This window comes from Hydra viridissima, unplaced genomic scaffold (assembly GCF_058129835.1).
Source record: "Hydra viridissima isolate aposymbiotic clone 2 unplaced genomic scaffold, HvirCarnegie_v1 scaffold_8, whole genome shotgun sequence".
NCBI lineage: Eukaryota > Metazoa > Cnidaria > Hydrozoa > Anthoathecata > Hydridae > Hydra > Hydra viridissima.
Window position 1 is genome coordinate 17,731,315 of NW_028324307.1, and position 22,788 is coordinate 17,754,102.

General features: G+C 30.2%; 2 protein-coding genes and 2 pseudogenes across 2 annotated transcripts; 2 read left to right on the forward strand and 2 right to left on the reverse strand.

Annotated features, from left to right (window-relative positions):
* LOC149885439 (uncharacterized) overlaps nucleotides 1-22,788 on the forward strand; it is a 175,183-nt pseudogene that overhangs the window by 106,041 nt on the left and 46,354 nt on the right.
* LOC145187729 (uncharacterized) lies at nucleotides 680-1,572 on the reverse strand. The gene is made up of 3 exons (XM_090096048.1): nucleotides 1,565-1,572; nucleotides 976-1,179; nucleotides 680-851 (listed from the first exon to the last, which is right to left on the reverse strand). Exons 1-3 carry the CDS (start codon nucleotides 1,570-1,572, stop codon nucleotides 680-682), a joined length of 384 nt encoding a protein of 127 aa, XP_089952174.1.
* Nucleotides 1,793-7,093, forward strand: LOC145195017 (F-box/LRR-repeat protein 5-like). The gene is made up of 9 exons (XM_090095917.1): nucleotides 1,793-1,985; nucleotides 3,967-4,302; nucleotides 4,851-4,940; nucleotides 5,036-5,081; nucleotides 5,263-5,512; nucleotides 5,678-5,864; nucleotides 6,002-6,084; nucleotides 6,192-6,449; nucleotides 6,531-7,093. Exons 1-9 carry the CDS (start codon nucleotides 1,887-1,889, stop codon nucleotides 6,778-6,780), a joined length of 1,599 nt encoding a protein of 532 aa, XP_089952043.1. The 5' UTR covers nucleotides 1,793-1,886; the 3' UTR covers nucleotides 6,781-7,093.
* On the reverse strand, nucleotides 7,711-14,969 carry LOC149885444 (uncharacterized; annotated as a pseudogene).

The following is a 22,788-nucleotide window of genomic DNA, read 5'->3' on the forward strand; positions in this document are numbered from 1 at the left end:
AAACACGAACTTTTTCTCCTTTTACATGAAAAAAATATCTATAGGCGTACTTCCTTTTTGAAAAAATTTGTTTTTCAGCTTGGTCATCAGTTTCTTTATTTGCATTTTCACTATCATTGTTTTCCTCATGGTTTCTTTTTGGTCTAGCAGTGGTTGTGCGATCAGTTGAAGTAATAAGGAAATGCCTCTTTTCAGTAGCTGAATTTAAGGCATAAAATGATAAAAAAATATCGTTTCGCTCATCTTCTGATATTTTCTTAGCACATTCGTACTTACAGTTTGCCAGACAGTTTTTTTTTGTTTGAATGATCTTATTCGGTACTTGTTTTTCTCTTCGACTTGTATAATTTTTACCAGCTTGGTATGCCTTTTTTCTTTTATTACATCCCCAGGTTTCAGGTTTAGATATTCGTTTTCGGACTTTTTTTTTAATCGTTTGTTGAACGTGATCCCTAGAAGAGTAATATTACTTAGTTGATAATAATATCTCTAGTATATTATTATATACTAATTGAATCATTCTTAAGTGGTTAAAAATGGTTCACTTTGTATATAATAGTAGACTTTAATATCAAAATCACTTTTTAGATGAAACTTTTATGATAAAAACAAACCATAAATATATTTTTAAATATTTATGATTTAGAGGACGATCGAGGGGGAACACTACATTTTTCGCTTACTTGTTAGTCACTAATTCAGCATCATTCGTAGGTTGCACATTCATGTCTATCTTAAAATTACTTTCAGCCTGTGCTACATAAACATTGGCATTGTTTCCAGAAGCTTCTTCTACTATATTTCCTTTAGAATCTTGTGCAGTTCTGGTCAAATTAAAAACCCTCTTCTTCCTGTTTGAACATGTTAAAAAGAAAAATCTTTTTAAACAACTTTTCCGAAGCTTATAAATATAGTTATTTTAATATGTAAATGCGTGGCCAAAGTCAAACAAAAAAGTTATATTAGGTTACTAACCGTGTACTTAATTCACAACAGCCTTCGCCGCTTTCACTGGTTGGAGCAACAAATTCGTCACTATCGTAACTGCTTTTGAAATCAAACACTACTCCTTCCAAAAAAATGAAGAAGTATTGACTTAATTTTTGGGGTAGGTACTGCAAAATATAGTTAGATCGACTTACCGTAAGTGAATGGCGCGGCGAATTGTACTTACATTGACTGCGGTAAGTTTGTAAATTTATTAATGCAAAAACATCATTACTTTAAAAAAAAAAAAAAAATACTTTAGCTCAAAAATCCCCTTTTATTTTGAATTATAACAGTTATTTCTATGCTAATCGAAACCAGTATTTTGTTTCGTAATGTGAAAGGACCTGTCACATTGGCACATGGTGTCAATTTGAGTAACGTTATAAAAAAGATTTTTTTTTAATTTTCAAATAATACCTTTAATGGTATTTTATTCTACATCGGTATCAAATTAGAACACTTTTTGTTGATTTTCAGACTTATTTTTTATATGATTTTTGATGGGTATAAAGTTCTCCATCATAATAATTAATAAAAACCAGCAAGAGATTATGCAGTTATTATTAGTTAGAACCTTGTCATACTAAATATTAGTTAAATTAAGTTGCAGATAGAACTTTGGCACTTTAGCAGTTTGCTTGTTATGCGCTATGTAATTGTAAATTTCAGTTTATTTTGTTCATCATGATTTAAATAGTCTAATAAAATGATAAAATCAATTTTGGCAAAAATGTCAGTTAGAACCTTGTCAAACCAACGCGACGAAATGTTATCAATATGCGATTTGTTTCATAAACGGAAAATTTTATTGCACTCTGTTAAGAGGGGGAGCGCACTAAGTTGTAGAAAATCAAATTTTGTATATTTGAAAACAAAACTGTGTTAAACTGTGCAAAATGGCGACTGAAAGTAAGTCAAGTTGCATTGAAGAATTCGATGTCTTCACAGTTCCTCATTGCAGAATGAAGCATATATTAAAGCAGTTAGTAAAACAGGTAGATAGTTTTTCTTATATGTTAACGTTATCATAAATATGTATGTATGTATGTATGTATGTATGTATGTATGTATGTATGTATGTATGTATGTATGTATGTATGTATGTATGTATGTATGTATGTATGTATGTATGTATGTATGTATGTATGTATGTATGTATGTATGTATGTATGTATGTATGTATGTATGTATGTATGTATGTATGTATAAAAATATTTATATTTATATTTACATATAAGAAAATTTATGTTTATATATAAGATTATTTATAAATTTTGAATATGTAGTCAATTTTTTTACAGGGCCAAAATCTTATAAATATTTTTAAAATTTAAAGAAGAATAAAAACAACAGTCTCTGCAAATAGTAATTCTCTGAAAAAATGCAATTACTCTAATAAAACACAATTTTAATTAAACTAGTACAGCAGTTAAGAAAATATATTATCTTACTTTATCCTAAAGATATTCACTATATTTTGAAAACATTTTCCAGGTATTAGTACAACAAAATTTTTTGTTTGTTTTTTATGCTATAAATTATAAAGAATTATAAGACATTATAAATTTAAAGGAAAATACCATATAATAATTATGCAACTTTTTTTCTTTAGCAAATGTGATTAAGATTTTATTTTCCTGTCAAGTTTTTAGTTTCTTAAGTTTTAGTTGCTCCTATATTTTAACAACATAAAATAGGCCAATATTTTAAATATTATTTATATATATGTAAAAAAGGAAAAAAAATACTTTATATATAACTAACATATTTGCAATATATGTTACTAAAATAAAAAAATGAAGTTGGCTTTACTTTTTATAAAAAGTTTTTAAAAAAAGGTATGAATTTCATTTGTAAATTGATGACGTTAGTTTTTTTGTATACTTTTTTTTTACAGCCTTTTCTTCAGAATCAAAATTTTGTTTTAAAAGTCTTTTTGTATGAATGTTGTAAAAATTTGTCTAGTTATTGTTAAGTTTTGGGAAAATATTTAACCACATTTTTAACCAGATATTTAATTTTACTAAAAGTAAAGTGGTTGTTGTTAAATATTGCATTTTGGAATTTTTAAAAAATGTTTCTTTAGTTTGAGATTAAATGCTACTATTTAAAAATGAAAGATAAAAGTTTTACATTAGGATTCTTAAGTTTTAATTGTAGCGGCCATTTAAATCAAATCATTCTTTCAGGTGAAATCTTGTTATCATGATAAATTAATGCACTGATAATTCTAAGATTGTTAGATTATAATATATTATAAATACAAATATTTTAAAAATTGTTTTTCTGCAAGCTATTTAAATTCATTTATATTTTGAAAATTTAAAGGCAACTTTTCGGCTTATATCTTCTAATATTCAAATTTACTACAAAATTTTTAAAGAATATTAGATTTAGCTTTGAAATGATAAAAATATACAAATTGAACAAGGACAATGCTTTGTCCTTGTGTTACTGTGAAAATGTTTAAGACAACCATTACTCACAATATTCAAGCCTTGAAACTTTGATTAAAAAATATACTCTTGAATAAGTTTGTATTAAGTTTAGTTAACTTTAAACTATTTTATTCCTAATTTTTTTTATTGAAGCAGAAAAAGTAATTGCACCATCAAATTTTGTTTCTTATGCGTTATTAAATTAAAGTTCAATTGATTCACATTCATTCATCAAGATTTGTTTCACGCTAATTGTCAAGATTGATTTTATGATATTACACCTTGAAATGATATTACACTTTGGAATGAAAGTTGGATTTTGATTTTGGTCTTAATACTTTTTGTTATTATTACCTAATGAGAAAAACACCCATCTTAAGATAATATATATGATTAATTACATTCATCTTTGTTTTAATGTTTTTTAAAAAACTTTGCTTTTATTACATGCCATATTTAATTTAGTTTTAAATTTTTAAATGATAGTTTTAATTTATTTTTTTTAAATTGTATTTTAACTAAATTTTTTTTGTTGCAGATTGAATCTACAGATTTTTCTAGTAGCGAAGCCTTTTCGGATCTGTTAGCTGACCTCTCTCATGCATTTACAGAGTTGAAGCAGCATGAAGAAATAGAGAATAAGTACATCATGCATATTCTAAAACGAAGGCTGCAAGGAGAAGCTTTAAAAAAGCTTCTTGTTCATTTGCATGCTCATAGTCACATTGCTGATATTTTAAATCAAATAAATAAGACTAAGAAGAAGTTAAGAAGTGGCAGTTCTATGAACATGCAACAACAAGGTACGAAGTTGAATGCACAATTGCAATCTTTCTATGATGATTATATGCCACATATGATTGAAGAGGAACAGGTAATTTTTCTTTACCTTTGAATTTTGAAAGTTAGAAACCAATTTTGTGTTTTATAACATAATTTTTCAGCTATAAAACCCATCATTCATAAGCACATGATTTAAGAAAATGATGTTTATGCACAAATCACTTCTATAATTGGCTGTAAAAGTCTATTAGGAGATGACAGGCTTAAAAATTGTCACCTGATTTTAAATTTTTTTTTTATTGGCATTGTGAAACTTATCTTTTTTTTATCATCTTCATTGTTTGTGCATAGTAATATTTAGTCCACTTTTTAATTTTGAGTGAATATATCCAGACAAAACCAATAAGCATTTGAAATAGTACAGTAAATTCACATTTGCAGAAATGAATGTGTCAACAAGTATTTCGTTTTTTACTGTATTTTCAGTTATTAAACTTCAAAGTTTTGATTTAATGTGCATTTTCTTGTTCAAGAAAGTTACATGAACCTTTATGTAAAAAAAGTTCACAATCTTTAAAAGGTCATCATTTGAGAACTTCCAAATACTTTAAGTTAAATAAAAAAGGTATTGATCTCTAGGTGCTGCAACCAATGCTACTGAAGTATGTTTCACCAGGCGAGTTGAGACACATTAAAGATATTGTGCTAATGTTGCATAAAAGCCAAAAGGTCAAAGAGTTAAATATTTATTTGCTATACAGTTTGCCAATTCAGGCAGTTTTGAGGTTTTATGGTACAGTCTTTTTAATGCTTGTTTTTTTTAGGAAAAAATTGATTTACAACTGGAAGTGGAAGTGGGGCAAAATTTAGGTATTAAAAAGTTTTTAAATCTGAGACAATTAAACAAAATAAAGTAAATATCAAAAATATACCTTTGTAATTGTTATTATTAAGGTTAATATCAGTTTATTACTATTAAATGTAACATTATATGTTACATCTGTTTATGTATTGCATATGTACATCTGTTTACATCTGTAAAAACCTTTAGAAACCAAGACTACTTTAGAACTGCCAGTTGAGATTCTGACAAAAATATTTTTGTACCTTGGTCCAAAAGATTTGTGCCGCTGCTCTCAAGTGGCAAGATTATGGAATGCAGCAGCACTTGACGGTAGATTATGGAGTATTCTTCACCCTATTCGTTGGGCCAAAGGTGATTGGAGCTTCAGCTCAGAGTCAGGTTCTGATGAGTTCAACTGTGATTGTGCTCCAAATTACAAGTTGCAAAGTTTTAATGAGTAAGTTTAAATAAGTTAATAGAATATTTGATATTGACTTCTGTTAACAAATTCACTTTTGGATTCTGTTATCTTCTTTATTTTAAATGGTTTCAATATTCGACTTTGTGATCCTGTTTAATTTTAAACAAGCTCACATTGATTTTTGTTTATTTAAAAAAATAGTTTTTCAATGACATTTGAATATCAAAATGATTATGAAAGTTTATCTGGCAGTGAAGATAATGAAGATGAACTTTACAGAAGGGAAGAGAAGATTTTAAATGGTTTGTCTCGCTATCTTCTTCCACGAATCGGAAGTTCAGTGAAATGTTTAGTGTTGGAATGCAGCAAAGCCATTACAAATGGATTGGTAGGTTGCATTTAAAAAGTTGAGTAAATTTGTGTTTTTAGTCAAGGTTGAAATGAAATTAACTAGGCGACCTATACTAAATTATTACTTTAAAAAACTTAAAAAAGTTTAGCAAAATTCTACTTTTGTTGATTTAGCTGTTCAGGATATTGTCACAATGTAAAAACATTGAATTTGTTGATGTGTCACAAACCATTGTATCTGATTTGGGACTAATGGGGTAGGAATTTCAAAAAATCAAAATATATTTTCTAGTAATGATATAATAAAGAAATTAAAATTTTTATTTTTTTTTTGCTGTCATTTTTTACTTATTGTTTAAACTAGGCTATTCAAGTCTGGTTGCCAAAAATTATTACATTTTGATGTTTCTGGCTGTAAAAACATTACTGATAAAGTCCTGGTGAAGTTATCTGCTGCTCTTGGTAAAAAGCTAGTTAAAAAGTCTAATTGTTGTGGATCTTCTTGTAAGAGTTGTCCAGTAACAAATTGCAGTATTAGAAGCGCAGCTGAAAAAGAGCAATCAAGAAATTTGCGTACATTAAGATTATCCGGGTGCTACAAAATTACTGATGTTGGCCTCAGGTAATAATTTGTTTAAACCTAAAATGCTTCATTATACAATTTCTATTATTGATGTGCTAGCCATCTTACTTTTTTAATTAGAGCCCTAGCAAAGCATGGTGGTCTGCCTGGATTGCGCCATTTGGATTTATCAGGATGTATAAACTTAACAACTGAGGGAATTAGTTTGCTCGTCCAAACATGCTCAGAACTGGACGAGTTCTTTTATTGTGACAATTTGCCTGATGTGGAATGTGAAATACAGTCCCAAGGATGCCAGAATAACGGTTGCACTAATAGAGTATGCTGTCGAACAATATCCAGGAGATCCCCTTTTGATAGCTTAAGTTAAGCCAGTTTCGAATTTTTTTTTTAATGAACATTTTTCTTTTTATCTTCATTTTTTTGTATAAGTTAATTTCTTAATCTGAAGTCAGAACGTTGTTAAAATGTAAAAATATAAGAATATTAATTTAGTTAAGCGTGCGTGAATTTGTGTGTATGTGTGTATGTAAAACACCGTGTGTCAGTTTAAATTTAAGCGATGGCATTTATTTGTTACAAGAATGGCAATCAACGAAACTTGCTGAATTTCTGCATTTAAATGGTGTAAAATAAAAGTAAAACAGTAATTTTTAAGAAAGAACTTTTTTTTTCGTAAAACAGCAAAACGTATTTTTTTTCTTAGAAAACAAAAAAAAAAACTGTTTAAAGTTTAATGAACATTTTCGTTATTAGGGTAAACTGACCTATATCTGGCCACATCGTTCTTATTGTTTAAAAGTAAAAATTCCTTTAGTGTTACATGAATGAATAAATTTACACATAAATAGGAATGTTTAGGGATGGGTATAATTCAGAAAAATTTTTAACAAAATCAAACTTGATATGTGTTTAAGCATCAGTTTTTCAGATGCTAGCTAAAAGACTTATTTCTGGCCGCTGAGACTTAATTCTGGCCGCTTCTTACCTAATTCTGGCCATCGGCTAGATTTAGGCATAATTTCTTTTCTGAATTACATATTTTTAAACAGAAAAAAGTTAAATTGAAAGAAGAAACATTACATAAGCAAGAAACTGGAACACCAATATTCAAGTTAAAATAAAAACAACAAAATAAAAACAAAAGAATAATATTTTGTTAATTTTTTTTTTCCTACAGTTTGGAAGTTTTATGTTTTTTTCCTCCTGTTTTTTTCTCTTTAACATAACATTTTCTTCTTATTTTTTTTCTTTGATTATTTTTTTTTTGAACTTCTTCATGTTTGCTATCTAGTGCTTCTTAAGATCTGAGCAAAAAATACTTTGGTTTCAATGCAGTTTTCGTTTTTTTAATGATTTGAGTGGGATATGATAAAATATCAGAATCTGGATCTCCTGGAAGGGATTGATTTTTAAATGGAAAATTTTGATAAACACTTGAAGCTGTTATTTCTATTTCGTTCATGGCAACATTCTGAGTTTTAATATTATCTGTAACTATAATTTTTACTGGGGATGGATTAGGATTAGCGTATGTATGGTCAAAATTTAATATTAAAGAATGCTTTGTTGCTAAAGATGTTGAAATAGAAAAGTCAACATCTGCTTCAATTGATTGATTCAATTGATCAATATTGCATTCTGCTGTTCCACAATGGTCATTAGATACTTGAGGTAGATCGCCTAAAATTTTCAACAGATTCTTGTTATTTTGATAACTGGGTTCTATGTATAAAGAATTAGGCATGTAAACTTCAGGTGGAATTATATTTGGATTATATGGATAAATTCCACAAGCTCGAAAACCAGATTTTATATTATTTGGGGTAACAGATTCGTTCCAAGCCTGCTTCATCAATCCACAAAAACTTACTCTTGAAACTAGTGTCCCAGGAAAATTACTAATCAAATTTTCACATGCTTTTCTGTAAGCTTTCTTGAGTGGGCCAAATACTGATCGATCACAAGGCTGAAGCCAGTTAGAAGTGTGAGCTGGCAATTCAAAAATATGTATTTTGTTTACCACAGCTACATCTAATAACTCTACAAAGTTGTGTGAGTCATGGCCGTCTAAAATAAGTAATTGAGGTCTGTCAGAACCAATTTTTGGAAGAAATGATTTGGTAAACCAGAGAAATGCAATTCCCTGCTTAGTCCATCCACTATCAGAAACACTCCATGTGCTTCCTTCTGGTGCATTTTCAATTTGAAAGCTGTTGAGTGACCTATTTGTTTTTCCTTTTACTGTAAAATGTGGTGGAAGAGAGTTACCAATTGCATTGACACAAGCTATAACAGTGATTGTTTCCCGATTACCTGATGTACGACTATGTAGGTACTTTACTCCTTTTTTAGCAATTATTTTCCCAGGGCGATAATCAAACTGGATTACAGTCTCATCCATATTCCATATATTTTACTAATTAAATTATTTTCCATTAATACATTTTTAAGAATAGAAAAGTATGTTGAAACTTTACAAGCATTCATACACTGATGTCTAACAGCAGCTGTAACTTCTGGTTGACGTAAAGTTATCTGTTTGTGCCTTTTGCACATCCCACGCCACCATTTTTCAGAAGGTGTTCCATTTTTGAATGATTTATTATGCTTTGCAGCAAAGTTTTCAGCATATTTTAAAAACTGAGATCGACCAAATCCTATTCCTAATGCTACACGATTGCATACAAAATCAACTATTTTATTTTCTTCATCACTTAGACGGGTGGGATGACTAGGCTTGGCTCCCAATTCTGTTTTTCCAGAAAATCTAACCTGCAGAGAACATCTTGGAACACCAAAAGCCTTACATGCTGCACGCTGTGAAAATCCATTTTTTACAGCTTTAATAGCTGATATCATAGCTGCATCATTCCATAAACAATATTTTCCACGTTTACTTCTATACAGTTCTTCATTTTTTTGTAGAATCTTGTAAATTTTTTCTTATTTTAACTTTCCTAATTTTTTCCATTCTAATAAGAAAATTCAGAGTTCTATAAAATACATAAATATTAAACTATAAGACAGTTATTAATATTTAACAAATGTTCTTGCAAGTGCACAAAACCATAATATATGTAGATGCGTATCTATAACATTCATCATTATACAACAAAATTGAAATATCATTATGCAAAAAAGCATTTAATCAAGACCATGGTCATGTATCAAGGCCAATATACAGAACTTTATTTATAAAATGGTATTTGTAATGTTATAAAAATAAGTTATTAATCTACTTAAAATAAAATTTATAGTTATAAATAATACTATGTTTATAAAGAATACAAAGTTAAGTTTGGATTACTTTTAAACATTACATAGGCTATATATATAATACAATGCAATATATATACATTTGTGTCTATACAAACTGACACATGTACATATAACATAATAATTGCATAACTATATACATGATCATTAATACACATTAAATAGCATAGTCTTCAAAATTACACAAACAAACACACACATATCTATGAAAGTGTGTCATTTTTAAGTTTAAGTCATTTTTGAAGTTATAAATGTCAAGTCATTTTTAAAGTTATAAATGTTTTATAGTTTAAAAAAATCGTAAACATAAACTTATTTATGGCCAGAATTAGGAATAATCTTTGGCCAGATATAGGACATTCGGTAGAAAATATAATTTTATATATATAAATTCACATAAAATAGAATTTATACACATTATTCAAAACTAGCAAAATTACATATACAGTTTTAATAACATTACATTTTAATATTACTTTCAATTCAAGCGATTTACAAACGCAATAATGTTTGAATGTGATTATCAAAACTTTGAAAATATCAAACATCAAGTTTATGGACGCAAGAAATTAATCAAATATTTCCAGCATGTTTTCAAAGCATCAGCATATCTATATATTTTCTTAACTACACATTTAAAAATTACAAACTTAAAATATCATATCTTATTTCATAACAGACCAATAAACTATTATATTAAAGCATTTTGAGCTTCTGAAAATTGGCCAGAATTAGGACGCGGCCAGATATAGGTCAGTTTACCCTATTATTACAATGTCTTAACATATTAGTACATTTACGTCGGGTTTGATATGCTGAGCTGAATATTGTATTCGAATAAATTTTAATTTTTGAAAAAATGCACTGAAAATCTTCGAACTCAGATGCAAGATCATGAACTGATCAAATAAACGGAAATCATTCGTCAACTAAATGCTTTTGATTCTCTGCACTTTTAAGTCAGTGGTGCAAGTTCCAAGAAAAAAAACTTGGGTTAATGTGTTGACAAAATGACAAAACAGCAGCACTTTTTTTAATCATTTCTATTGATTACCTCGCAATTTTTTATGAAAAAAATTTTGCATTTATTGTTTATATCGATCGAGAATAACAAAAAAATCGGAAGTTTATCGGTTATAACATAAATCAGTGAAAATTAAATTTATAGTGAATGTCGCAAAGAGATTCAAATTTGTATTTTATATATCCCCTCGTAACATGAATGGAATCCAAAACGGTAAACTGCCTATAAAACATTAGATACTTGGGTTTTTATATTTTTGGTTCTCTCTATTTTGAAACTGGTAATCCAGAAAGGGGGTATAGTCGTGTACTCTGCATCTTTACAAATAATGTGTATAAAAATCCAAAAGCCCTGCAAACGAGCATCAAAACTATAGTTCTTTATTTAGTATTTATAAAAAGGGGAAATAAAAACGAAGGTTGTTAGATAATCTTTATTCTAATTTTGTACGCTTACACTTAGAATGCTTTTCAACTACATTTCTATTGCACTTAAATAGTTCTTTCTCTTTAGGACACATATTTTTCAATGCTATTTCTTACACATACGGAGCTGCATATCTAACTAATAGCTACCTGACATATTTTGCAGAGTACTTAATCAAATTCAATTTGTGGAATATAAAAAAGGTTTAACGTAAACAATGTTTGTCGCAATTCTATTATAAAGTCCCTAAGGACTAATTCCTAAGAAAAAATGCAATAGTATTAAATTTTTACTAATTCATTGACATTTTTAAAGTCATTAGCTGATCCTACTGAATCAATCTCATAGTTAGCTATTTGTGCAGCAGTTTTGGTAGTCTCGATTTGGGGGTACCGACTTATTGTATATTTTATTATATATCTGTATACACCGTGCAAAAACTGTTTTCTTGACTATTTTTCATTATAGCATGTGTTATTCAAATAAAACAAAATAAAGTTGCCTCTAACTTATCATCGATGTTTGGTTTTTCAGTTTTTAACGAAAAATAACGAATTAAGTACAAACTTTAACATCAGTCATTTTAAGAAAACCAAGTTTAAAATAATTTATATATTTAGACATACAAAACTGCAATATTCCAGAGAAAAACTACATATATGTTATTTTGTATCGTTGCTTAAAGTTGTTATTCAACTAAAACTGCTAAACTTATCTTTATAACCAATTTTGAATAATGAATTTATGAATAAAAAAATATATATTATACACATATTATTGATATGCTTGTCTGTCTAATATTTATAAAAATCACCTTATTGTCATTTAATGAGACATTTACTTTATTTTCGTAGTTTAAAAAACTTTAAAATACTATTAAGTGAAATATAGGCTATAAAATAAATAAATAAAAAAATAAATAGCAAGCAAGTCCACAAATATAAATATTTTGCCGAAAAATTCGGCTTTAAAAAGTCAAATGGCAAAACACTGCTCAGAAGTACATTAGCTGAGTTTTTTAAAAGATTTGCCATCTCAATTCCCTAAAATTAGTGTTGTGACCAAAACTAAAAATTGCAACTAACTTAACTAAAAAAACCATAACTAAAATTTGTCGACTAACTTATTAGTCTTACTAATATTATTCAGCTAACTTTGTACTCCAATTTGCGAAAAACATATTGTTATGTTACCCAAAAATTGATTTTTTAAAATATAGTTCTGCTTTAGTTGTGAAGTGGTTTGAGAGCCATGTTTTTAATTACAAATTGCTGTAAGTTACAACTTACATCTGCAGGGTATCTGTTTTAAAGTTCGATTTTCAGAGTTTTTTAGGTTTTTGGAGAAAGATTTGCGACATAAACACTTGAAATTTTGTAATAGAAATTAAACTGTATCTAATTAGTCCCCACTCATCATTAAATTGTTGTTATAACTTTCAATGAAAACGGTTTAAATCTAAATTTTTTCAATTTCTAATTAAAGTGAATTATAAATTATAAAACGCATGTGAAATCAATTTATAAAAAAAAATGGTGCCATATTTTTAAAAGGTGTGTTATATGCAGAAGCATTTTCGGATTTTCTTTATGTAATACCTGCAATGATTATTTAGGGTAATAATACGTAATTTATCAGGCAACCAAAAAAGTTCGTGCGGTTTATCCTAATTGGCTATTTCTAAGAAATTTATTAAGAAAACTGGTTGTGGTGGGGATATGATTTTGCATATAAATTAAAGCTTGTTTTAAGCAGAATCCAATCAGTGTGTTTTATAAGTTTTATTAGTGCGTTTTAAATTTAAAAGTCTTAAGTGGAGTATAGCTGTGCCAGATGCGATGATTCGCGCCTGTTTACTTGATGACTTTAAACTTGGAACCAAAGCTGCAGAAGCTTATCGTAAAATATGTACTGCTTTTAGGAAAGGTATCATAGCAGAACGGCGGGTCAAAAGTGGTTTAAAAAATTTTCTTCTGGAAATGAAAACCTTGAAGATGAACCAAGATCATCGATAAGATCTGGAAGACCATCCATCGTAAACAACGAGGATATCAAGCTGGCAATCGAGCAGGACTCCAGTCAAACATATCAGGACCTTGCCTTTAAATTTAATGTGAGTGATGAAACTATTTGTTTGCATTTGCACCAACTTGGAAAACGTTGGAAGTTGAGCAAATGGGTACCTTATAAGTTGAGTGAAACAAACAAGCTACAGCGCTTAACCATTTGTTCTTCATTGGTTTCACGCCACAATTTAGTGCCATTTTTTGACCGGATGTTGACGTGCGACGAAAAATGGGTTATGTACTGCAACAAAAAAGATCATATCATTGGCCAGCCAGTAACGATCCAGTACCGATGACTCCTAAACCCAGCATTCACCAACGTTTTTTTCAAAGGTTTTACTGTGTGTATGTTGGACTACAGCAGGTATCGTTCACTATGATTTGCTAATAAGTGGACAAACCATTACTGCTGAGATATACTCAGCCCAATTGGACAGAGTTTCGGTTGCTCTTCACAAAACCGCACAAACCTTTTTGGTTGCCTGATAAAATGTCGCCGCTAATTGTAGTAAATGGAAACATTCGGCTTTGGTTTCGGCCGAAACCGGAAGCCAAAAAAACCTTCTTACCGTTTAATTTGCTTTATATCCAGTAGTGGGATTGAGCTGGTTCTAACCAGTTCTTAAAAACTTTCGAGTTCGGCGAACCGGTTACTAACATGTTAAAGTTTGAAAAAACCGACAAACTTTACTTACTGTAAACAAAAATAATGTTTTTTTTTAATTAATGTTCTGAACTTTTATCATTAATGTAACGAAAAGGTCTGATTTGATATTGTTGTTATTTGTTACGTAAATGTGGGTAATTTATAATTTTATTGCACCAATTAAATGATACAGTTTTGTTGTGTTTACATCATCTATGTGTAACTTTATGAAGATTCGCCTAATTTAAATACAGTCTATTCTACATTATATTACGTTGCCTTTTTATAACAAGATGCAATTCTTACACACAACATTGTGGAAATGCAATGTATGATGTATGCGCAAAACATAGCTGCGTAGTGAGACTTTTTCATTTTGTGTTATTTACTACTATACTATAAATACTTATATAATTCGTTTATTTTCGTAAATGTGGAATGTTCAATAAACAATTATTAAATTTCTCTTGATGGAAAATATCTTTTTTTTACTAGAATAAAACACACATTCTGTCACAGATTCTGTCTTTGGTCTTTGATTTTTTTAATCATCATGCCGAGCCGGTTCTTAAATTTTTTGAATCCCATCACTGGGTTTAGTTGAACGGTGAAAAATTTTAGTCTTCTTTAGCGCACTGAAATAGCGTTCAGCTATAACCAAATTTACAGCTAAAGTAAAAAAATTGAGAGGAATTCAAGTTCAAGCATCTCCTGACAACAAAAAGTAAGGTTTGCAGGCGACATTGATGTTTGTGGAATATGTCTATTTCAGAAAGAATACTTTTTCAAACAATTCTTTTGAAAAGTGTTTAGAGAATCTTTCCAAAAAACTGATTGGCAGCAGAGGAAAGGTCTTCATTTCTAAGAGCATTTTATTGCCAGTTGAAGACCAGACCAGAAATGTATTTGGAATGGTAAAGAATACATTCTCTTTGTAGTGTTTTTCTGCCTCAGATTGATAAACGTCTGTTAAGAGAGAAATCCGACAAAATGCTCTCATTCTGAGCTACTTGTTTTGCTTCTCGTAGAATTATATCCCACACTTCAAAAAAATGTTGGTTGCAGCTCATTAGACAATCAATATTATCTCTTGCGACATCAAATGTAGCATCCCACATAATTTATTGTAAAAGGTTTCAGCCACAAGGTTTGCAACAGAACACGTTCAAACTTTGACATATTAAGTGTGCGATAAAAGTTTTCTTACCCTATTATAAAATATGTTGTAGCAATAAAACAAAAACCAAATTGATTTAAATATTTTTAATATATGCTAAAAAAAAGAAATTATACAACTATTCTAAACTATAATATTTGAAACACTATAGAGTATGAAGGCCAAATTTAAAAATATGCGTGATGTGTCTGAATAATTTTGTCTCATACTGTACTTTTAAATTGATTGAAGCTGATTTCGAGCATCTGCCCTTGGGATTGAGAGATTTGATCTCCTTAAAGGTGTTCTTCATTGCATGTAAATGCAGAGCAAATGGTTTGACACTGTCAATCCGAGTAGACCATATAGTTCTTGACATTATGAACAAAGAAATTTATTTTGCCCAAATGTTACTGTTTTCTGGATTATCAGAGTATCATTACTGGAACCGAAAATAGCTAACTCAAGCTTAGAAAGAAATAGTACGACATCAAGTATTCTCCGAAGGATCTTCATCCTGTAATTTCTTTCAGCAAAAAGTTCCGTTAATAGAAGGTGATCAACAGATTTTTTAGCTCTTGCTGCTTTACTGGCTGATTTCTATGCTACATCATTTTCTTTATGTAAAGTTCTGTTTTCATTAGACAGTATCTTATGTTTCAACTTTCTCCATCCACTGACAATATTCCATCCAGATTGCGCATAAAAAGATGGCTGATTTGCATTAATTTTGTTAGCAATAAAGCACTGTACACAGTACATAGGTTATTTTTCTTTACTCTAGCATAAACAGCCTCTTGTGTATGTTTCACCATTTTGAAGAGTTTTGGTGAGCGCAAAGGAAATGCACTGCTGCATCTCGTGAAGTGGTATGGGAATATTGAACCAAATCTTTTTAAGAAACAGGTCCAATTGTGCTAACAGTTGAATGTACTTCATTTACTGCTTGAAAATATGGATCACTATTTACAATTTGGCAATGGAATTGTGTCATTAAGGCTTCCTGGGATTGCGGGGAGTAAGGTTGTTGAGCGATTGAAGCAAATGATGTTATGGTCCTCTTTTTCTAGATGGCCTCATCTTTTAATGTTTCCTTTATCTGCTCATTTGCATCATTTGCAAATTTTTTCAAAAATTTCAAATCTTCTCTTCAGAAGTCAAACAAGTAAAACATAAAACTAACAGAAACTGTAAATAATCAATTAATACAAACAAATATATTATATACAAACAAAATAATACGAAATTGGTTTTGTATTTTATCTAAACAATTGCGTGCTGTCAAGGTCAGCTTTTATTCTTTTATAGGCAATTTATAACGCGCTCATTTACGACAAAAACAAGAAACACAGAAAAATACAGAGCAACTTTTTAATCAACAAATAAAATTGTGAAAAAGTATGAAAATAAATATTTCCTATCAGATCAAGTTTAATGAGAAAAATTTATAATGATTAAACATAGGTTAACATTAGATTTATAATTATTAGTCATTCTAATAATAAATAATAAATATGGACAATTTTTCACCGGTAATTAAGACGACGGATACTCATTTCATCATAAATAACATATTAAGAATTAAATAAATGGTAAATAGCTATTTTTACATAAATAATAAAAATGATAATTACAATAATTATAATAGTATCATTAGACTAGTACAAAATAATAGCACTGATAGATAAATCATGATTTATTGTGTGAGGATGAAAAACCAAGTTAAAAATAGCGATTGAAATAGACATACACACAATGATTCATCAACCTGCCACGTAAATAAATGATGATTAGGCATCGCATCTGAAAACAAGCAAAAAACTGTAAAAGCTCAAAAAAATAGAAATTTAGAGAGAAAGACGGACCTTTTGGAGACACCTTTGAATTTTAACATAAGACAAAAAGAGAAGAAGACGAAGTTTTAAAGAAAAGTAAAAAAGAGCTTTTAGGAAAGTTTTTAAGAAGGATTTTAAAGAAAGCGTTTTTGTTATTGGAAAATACTTGGATAAGCAAGAAGTTCTAAAATGAACAAAAGAGAAATAGAAGAAAAAACTTTTGATAATCAGAAGAAGTATAGAATTAAACAGAGAGTCAGAAGAAATATTTGATTAAAGAAGAATAGACAAAAGTTTTTGGTTTTGAAAAGTTTTAGACAGTGAAACATCACAATCTGGGGTTTGAGAAAAGAATTTATATTCACCTACGTCACATCATTTAAAAATTCAATAACACTTCAAGGCGTCACTGGTCACAAAAAGGTTAAAAAAGATTATACTTTTTAAACAATTCACAATAGACATTTTGTTATGATAAATTAGCGTTATTATAACGATATTTAATTCATCTTTCAGTTATAGCTACATGTTAAAGCGTATTAAAAAATTACCTACCGTATCACCCCCTACCTTTTATGCAAGCATAATAACGAAACTTGTTTTATACTAGTTTTAAACCAGATCTGTTGAGAAGCATATAAGACTGCGTCTAGTCATTCGAGAGAAAATACGCGAGAAAGAGTTACGAATTTCTCCTGGCTACTCTTTGCTTTTCATTGGTGAGTTTTTACTGTGTTGCGTATGTGTAAAGTAAGAAGATAAAACTGTCCTAAAATATTAAGCGTTATCAACAAAGCTAACTGTTTTGTTTTGGTTTTATATTACAACTAGGCGTTAGCAAAACCATTCTATGATGAAGGTTACGAAAACGACCGGATGGATGATTCCGAAAGGTAAGATACATTACTTTGGAAAAAAAAAGAAGAGGAATTTTGAAAATCAATATATTTAGCAAGTTTAATTTTATCTTTTTCTCTTAAGGTTATCAAAATTATAAAAAATTTTTTTTTGGAGATATTTTTTAGTTTTTTAGACAAATACAAGTTTAAGAACGTAGTTAGTGATAATTTATGCAGGTGGATGATTCCGAAAGGTAAAATATATTACTGTGAAAAAAAAGAAAAGGAATTAAAATAACAAAGCCTAAGATGATTTTTTTCAATTATTAATTATTACAGACCTTTAATGATTTTAGCCAAAAAAAAAAAATCCTCTTGCCTTTAATTAGAAAACTTTGACATGAATTTAACTTCATTTTTCGAATTGCATTTTTGTTTTTCATGAAGGTTTTTAAACAGTTTATTAAAATAAAAAAAAGCTTTTAAAAAGCAAGTATTTCGTGAAGTATTAAGTCTTTAATTTTAAAATCGACTTTTTGACGAAAATCTGATATCGTATGGAAATAAAGCCACAATAAAAATCGTATAGAAATAATGCCACAATAAAAGTAAAAGATAACTTTAAGTAAAGTTTTTAATTGCAGTAATTATGACGGCTAACTTTTTAGAAGAAATATCATTTAAAATGAGATAAAAAATTTTTATAAGTAGTTAGGGATCTTAAGCTTTCAGAGATTTCAAGTGGTTTTGTATTTTAATTGTTGCTTACTTTGAATAGGGCATTTTTTATTTTGCTGCGAAGATGTCTTACGGAAAGAAGTGAAGAAATCACCATATGGTGAACAGAATATGCAGCTTATATTTTGGCTATGGGAAAACGAGAAATCGAGAAAAACATGCCACAAAAAAGAGGGGAAAGGTATAACGAGTATCAAAAGCAATCACCATACGGTGAACCCGAATATGCAGTTTATATTTTGGCTATGGGAAAACGAGAAAACAAGCAAGACATGCCACAAAAAGGAGGGGAAAGATATAACGAGTATGAAAAGAAATCACCATACAATGATCTTGATTATATACGTATGTTTCCGCCTGTAGGAAAACGAGACAACGTGGAAGACAAGCCACTACTATGACTTCCGATTCTGGCGCATTGACATTTTTTTATATGCATTGACAGTTTTCAAGACACAATATCGATTCTGGCGCATTGACATTTTTTTAATACCACATTAACATTTTTTATAATTCCGCATTGATACTTTTCTATACTTAAGGATTCAGGCGCATTGACATTTTTTTTAATACTTAATGAATTCAAGATGGCGTCGTGTTTTTAATTTTCTGCAATCATTTTTGTTGACTTACCTTTTTGTGTCTCTGCCTCGTGTTCTGAGTTTATATTTAATCATCATGTCCGAAGAGTTGATCATAGTCCATAAATGTAAAGCACGGTTTTAGTTTGTAATGTCCAAGGGCTAGCGTGTGAATTCCGTCTTGCAAGATGTGTCTTTTGTCATCGTTAGCGCTGAGTGCGACTTTGTTGATTTCTTCGGTGTAAATGTTATGCTGATGTGATCGGATAACGTTCATGGATGCAAGCTTTTCATTTCCACTGAATAAGCAGTCTTTATAATCTTGATGAGTGATGTGTTTTTGAACGACTTTATTTTTAACCCCTTTGCATCTTTTCTCTTCTTTTTCATAGGTTTTGTAAGAGTAGAGCTTAGGACGAAGTCCAACAAACTCTTTAATTATTTTTCCACCAGCCTCGTCTTTGAACATACCGATAATCTTATTATTTAACCCTACTTTAAACCCAGCGTTTTCAATAGCAGGATGGTCTTTAGAAAAGTTGCTCGTGTCAAATTTGGTTTCAAGATCGCCAGAAATGTCTTGATAAAAATCTTTCGTTTCGATTTCATAGATGAGTGAGTCAGTGTCAGTCATGAGTAGTTTCGCGCGATCTCCGTATTTAGGTTTGATATAGTTGTAATGGAAATCAAACATCAAAGTTTTGCTTATGTCTAGAACGCTTAGTCCTAAGTAAACAGGCTTGTTGTAAAAGAGTTTTGTTCTTTTCATATGAACTGCAGTAAGGTTTTCATCAAAAATGGTATTTCTATCATAATTAGACTTTCTTGACAATTTCAAGACTTCTTTTCTTGTGGTGATTAGTTTAATATCAACATGCTTTCGAATATTCTCCATGGTTTTTCCAAAGACAGAGTTATTCATGAGTTTAAAAAATTCTTTTTCAAACTCGTTTTTAGCTTTTGCTCTTAATCCAGTGTTGAGATCGATGTATTGTTTCATGAAGGGTTCTTCTTCAAAGGTGACACCTCGATGAATTTTAGTAGTGATCAATCCAAGTCGTTCATAGAGTTTTAGGTTTTCATGATGAATGACGTATTTTTCTTTGTTGTTTAAATTAGGAACGAGCTTGTCCACTTTATTAATTTTTAGTCTTTCAGGAGCTAAAGGATAGTCGTTGTGTAAATCGTGTAGGCTTTCGGGATAGGTTAAATCGACTTCGAGAATACAAGGCATGGATTTCCAATTAGCGAGCTCCTCTTCAGTCATCCATCTGAATCCTCTAAAAGGAAGAGGCTTACACATAGCCCATCCATATAAATTATTTGCGTCTAAATACTGAATGAATTTCGAAGGTTGTGAAGGATCATAATCACTCATGTATTTGTTATTAGCAGTTCCATGTCGTTTGCTGATCATGCAAATTCCACCGCGTATCCCTTTTTCTATCATATTAAGCATATCAATATCAGACAGAAGCTCTAAACGAATTCCAGTTAGTTTTAACATGGCATCCCAACCCAAACCAGGTGAGGTGTAATACCAAGCAGGATCAAGCTTGTAATAGGTACGGCACACGTCTCTGAAATTTTCAAAGATATCAGCAAGTATCAGAACGTCTGACTTGTTGTACAGTTCTTGATAATCTTTAAACGTTTTACATCCAAATACATCCCAAACGTTTTTTGCATGCGCATAGTCTTCACAGCTTATTCCCTCATCATTCAGTTTGGAATAGAATGCTTCAATAGGAGGTAATTGCGTTTCGGAGAACTTTTCAATCGAGTCCACCCAGTCATAAGGGTAAATACCTTTTTTTCTTAATAAATCAAACTTTTCTCCAGAGTAATATTGAGCAACGTTTTTGCATTGGTTGTTGTTTAGATTTTTAGCTAGATCTTCTAACTTGAAACTCATGAATCTGTAGCTGTCGATAAACCTTAGCTCTTTCCATACTTCCTGAAGTTTACCTTTCTTATTAATAAATTCTCTTACTTTGATTTTTTTCGAGAAACTGATATATTTTTCTTCATTGTTGGGTATGCAATTGAGCTTTCCACCTAATTTCTTGATGAACAAATGACTGTCATAACCGGACAAATTATGGAAAATGATGGGTATGAATTTTGGAAGTTTATAATTCAAGTTGCATTTGTTATGAGCAGCTCCTCGATACTTTCCAGTTAAATGGCAGTGATCCCACACTTTGTCACTGTTAAGATCTGATTCACAAATATGACATAGAGTTGCAGTCTCAAAATTCTTTTCATCCTCATCCGTTACCACTTTCTTTTTTACTATATCAATCTTGTCGAGAATCTTTATAAGGTCAGCTTCAAGCATGGTTATAAACTTTTGAGCTACGTCATCCTCTTCGCTTTCAGCTGTGTACATGACTGGTTCTCCTTTGTAAAGGCTATCGTCAAAGCATTTGATATAATAGCAGAAGGAGCTTGGAACGTGCTTTTGATATTGTCTGGTGTACGACTCTTTCGAATTCGGTGTGCAAGTGTTAAGAGGTTGGATGAAACTTTCAAAGTCTGCATAGACAACGTATGGAACTCTCATAGACTTGTTATAGTTTTTAAAATGAACGGTCGTTCTTTCTTTAGGAAGTTCGATTCTTACTGCATCGTTGTCATAGCAATAAGGTTGATGCTGTTGAAGCTTTTCTTCCTGGTCATAACCTTGTAAGCAATTTCTGCAATAATACATTTTGTGCTGATGATTTGATGTTTGTGTTGACAATAAGCGACTCAAACTTTTAATGAGACAGTAATGGTCAGTGTCTTCGTTTGAAATAAACAACAAATCAACACAGTGCTTTCGATCTACAAAGTCAGATATTTGCAAAGGGTAAAGTTTTTTATTTTCGTATCCAAAGACGTTAATGCTAATCGCTGGGTTATTCTTTTCAAACTTGTTGATTTTATTAAGCTTGACAGGAAACTCCATTCCTTCCCAATTCAGTTCTTCTGATTTTAGAACCAAGTCTTTATCAATTCTTTCGTTGTCTCTATTTTTTAAATTCAACGCTCGAGTGACTGACCATTTAAAGCATTGATCGTCCTTGTTTTCCATGTTGATGATTGCCTTTTTGTCTTTCAGCTCTTTAGACAGCTCAATATAGGAAGAACCGCTGATAGGCTCGTAATCAGTAAAGTTAATGTCCATTCTTAAAATCTTAGATATAGTGCAATTAGATCCTAAAGCATTGTATTTGACACTACTTTCCAAGACTTTTCCTTCCATTTCACCCATGAGCTCTCTTACATTTGTAGTTGCTAGAACAATCTCTGATCTTGATGAAAAGCTTGCTTCTCGAGTCACTTCTTCACCAGTCATCATGCTTACAGATTTCATTTTACACGTTAAAATAATTCTTACTCTGGTGTTTCTTTCCCCTTCCATGGTTTGAATGACAGACTCTCTCACCAAATTAAAAAAGGATGCAAGGTCTTGGTATCGAGAAGAAGGTCTATAAGAAAATTGTCTTACAGAACCCTCTGCCGAATGTTCAGTCATTTTAAACTTTACTTTAATTGGTTTTACCACAGGTTGTTTTACAGCAGGTTGTTTATACTCTGTTTTTGATACAAGCGATTTGATAGACTTTATCTTTTCATCGATTTTGTTCACTGCTTTGCTTACCTGATTCTTGACTACTTCGGGAACGTAAGGCTCCACCCATTCTTTAACATCATTTAACTTAGTTTTAACATAGGACGCCACACTTTTTGTAGTTGCCTTCAGACTTGAAAAAAATGAAGGTCTAGGTGGAATGACTGGT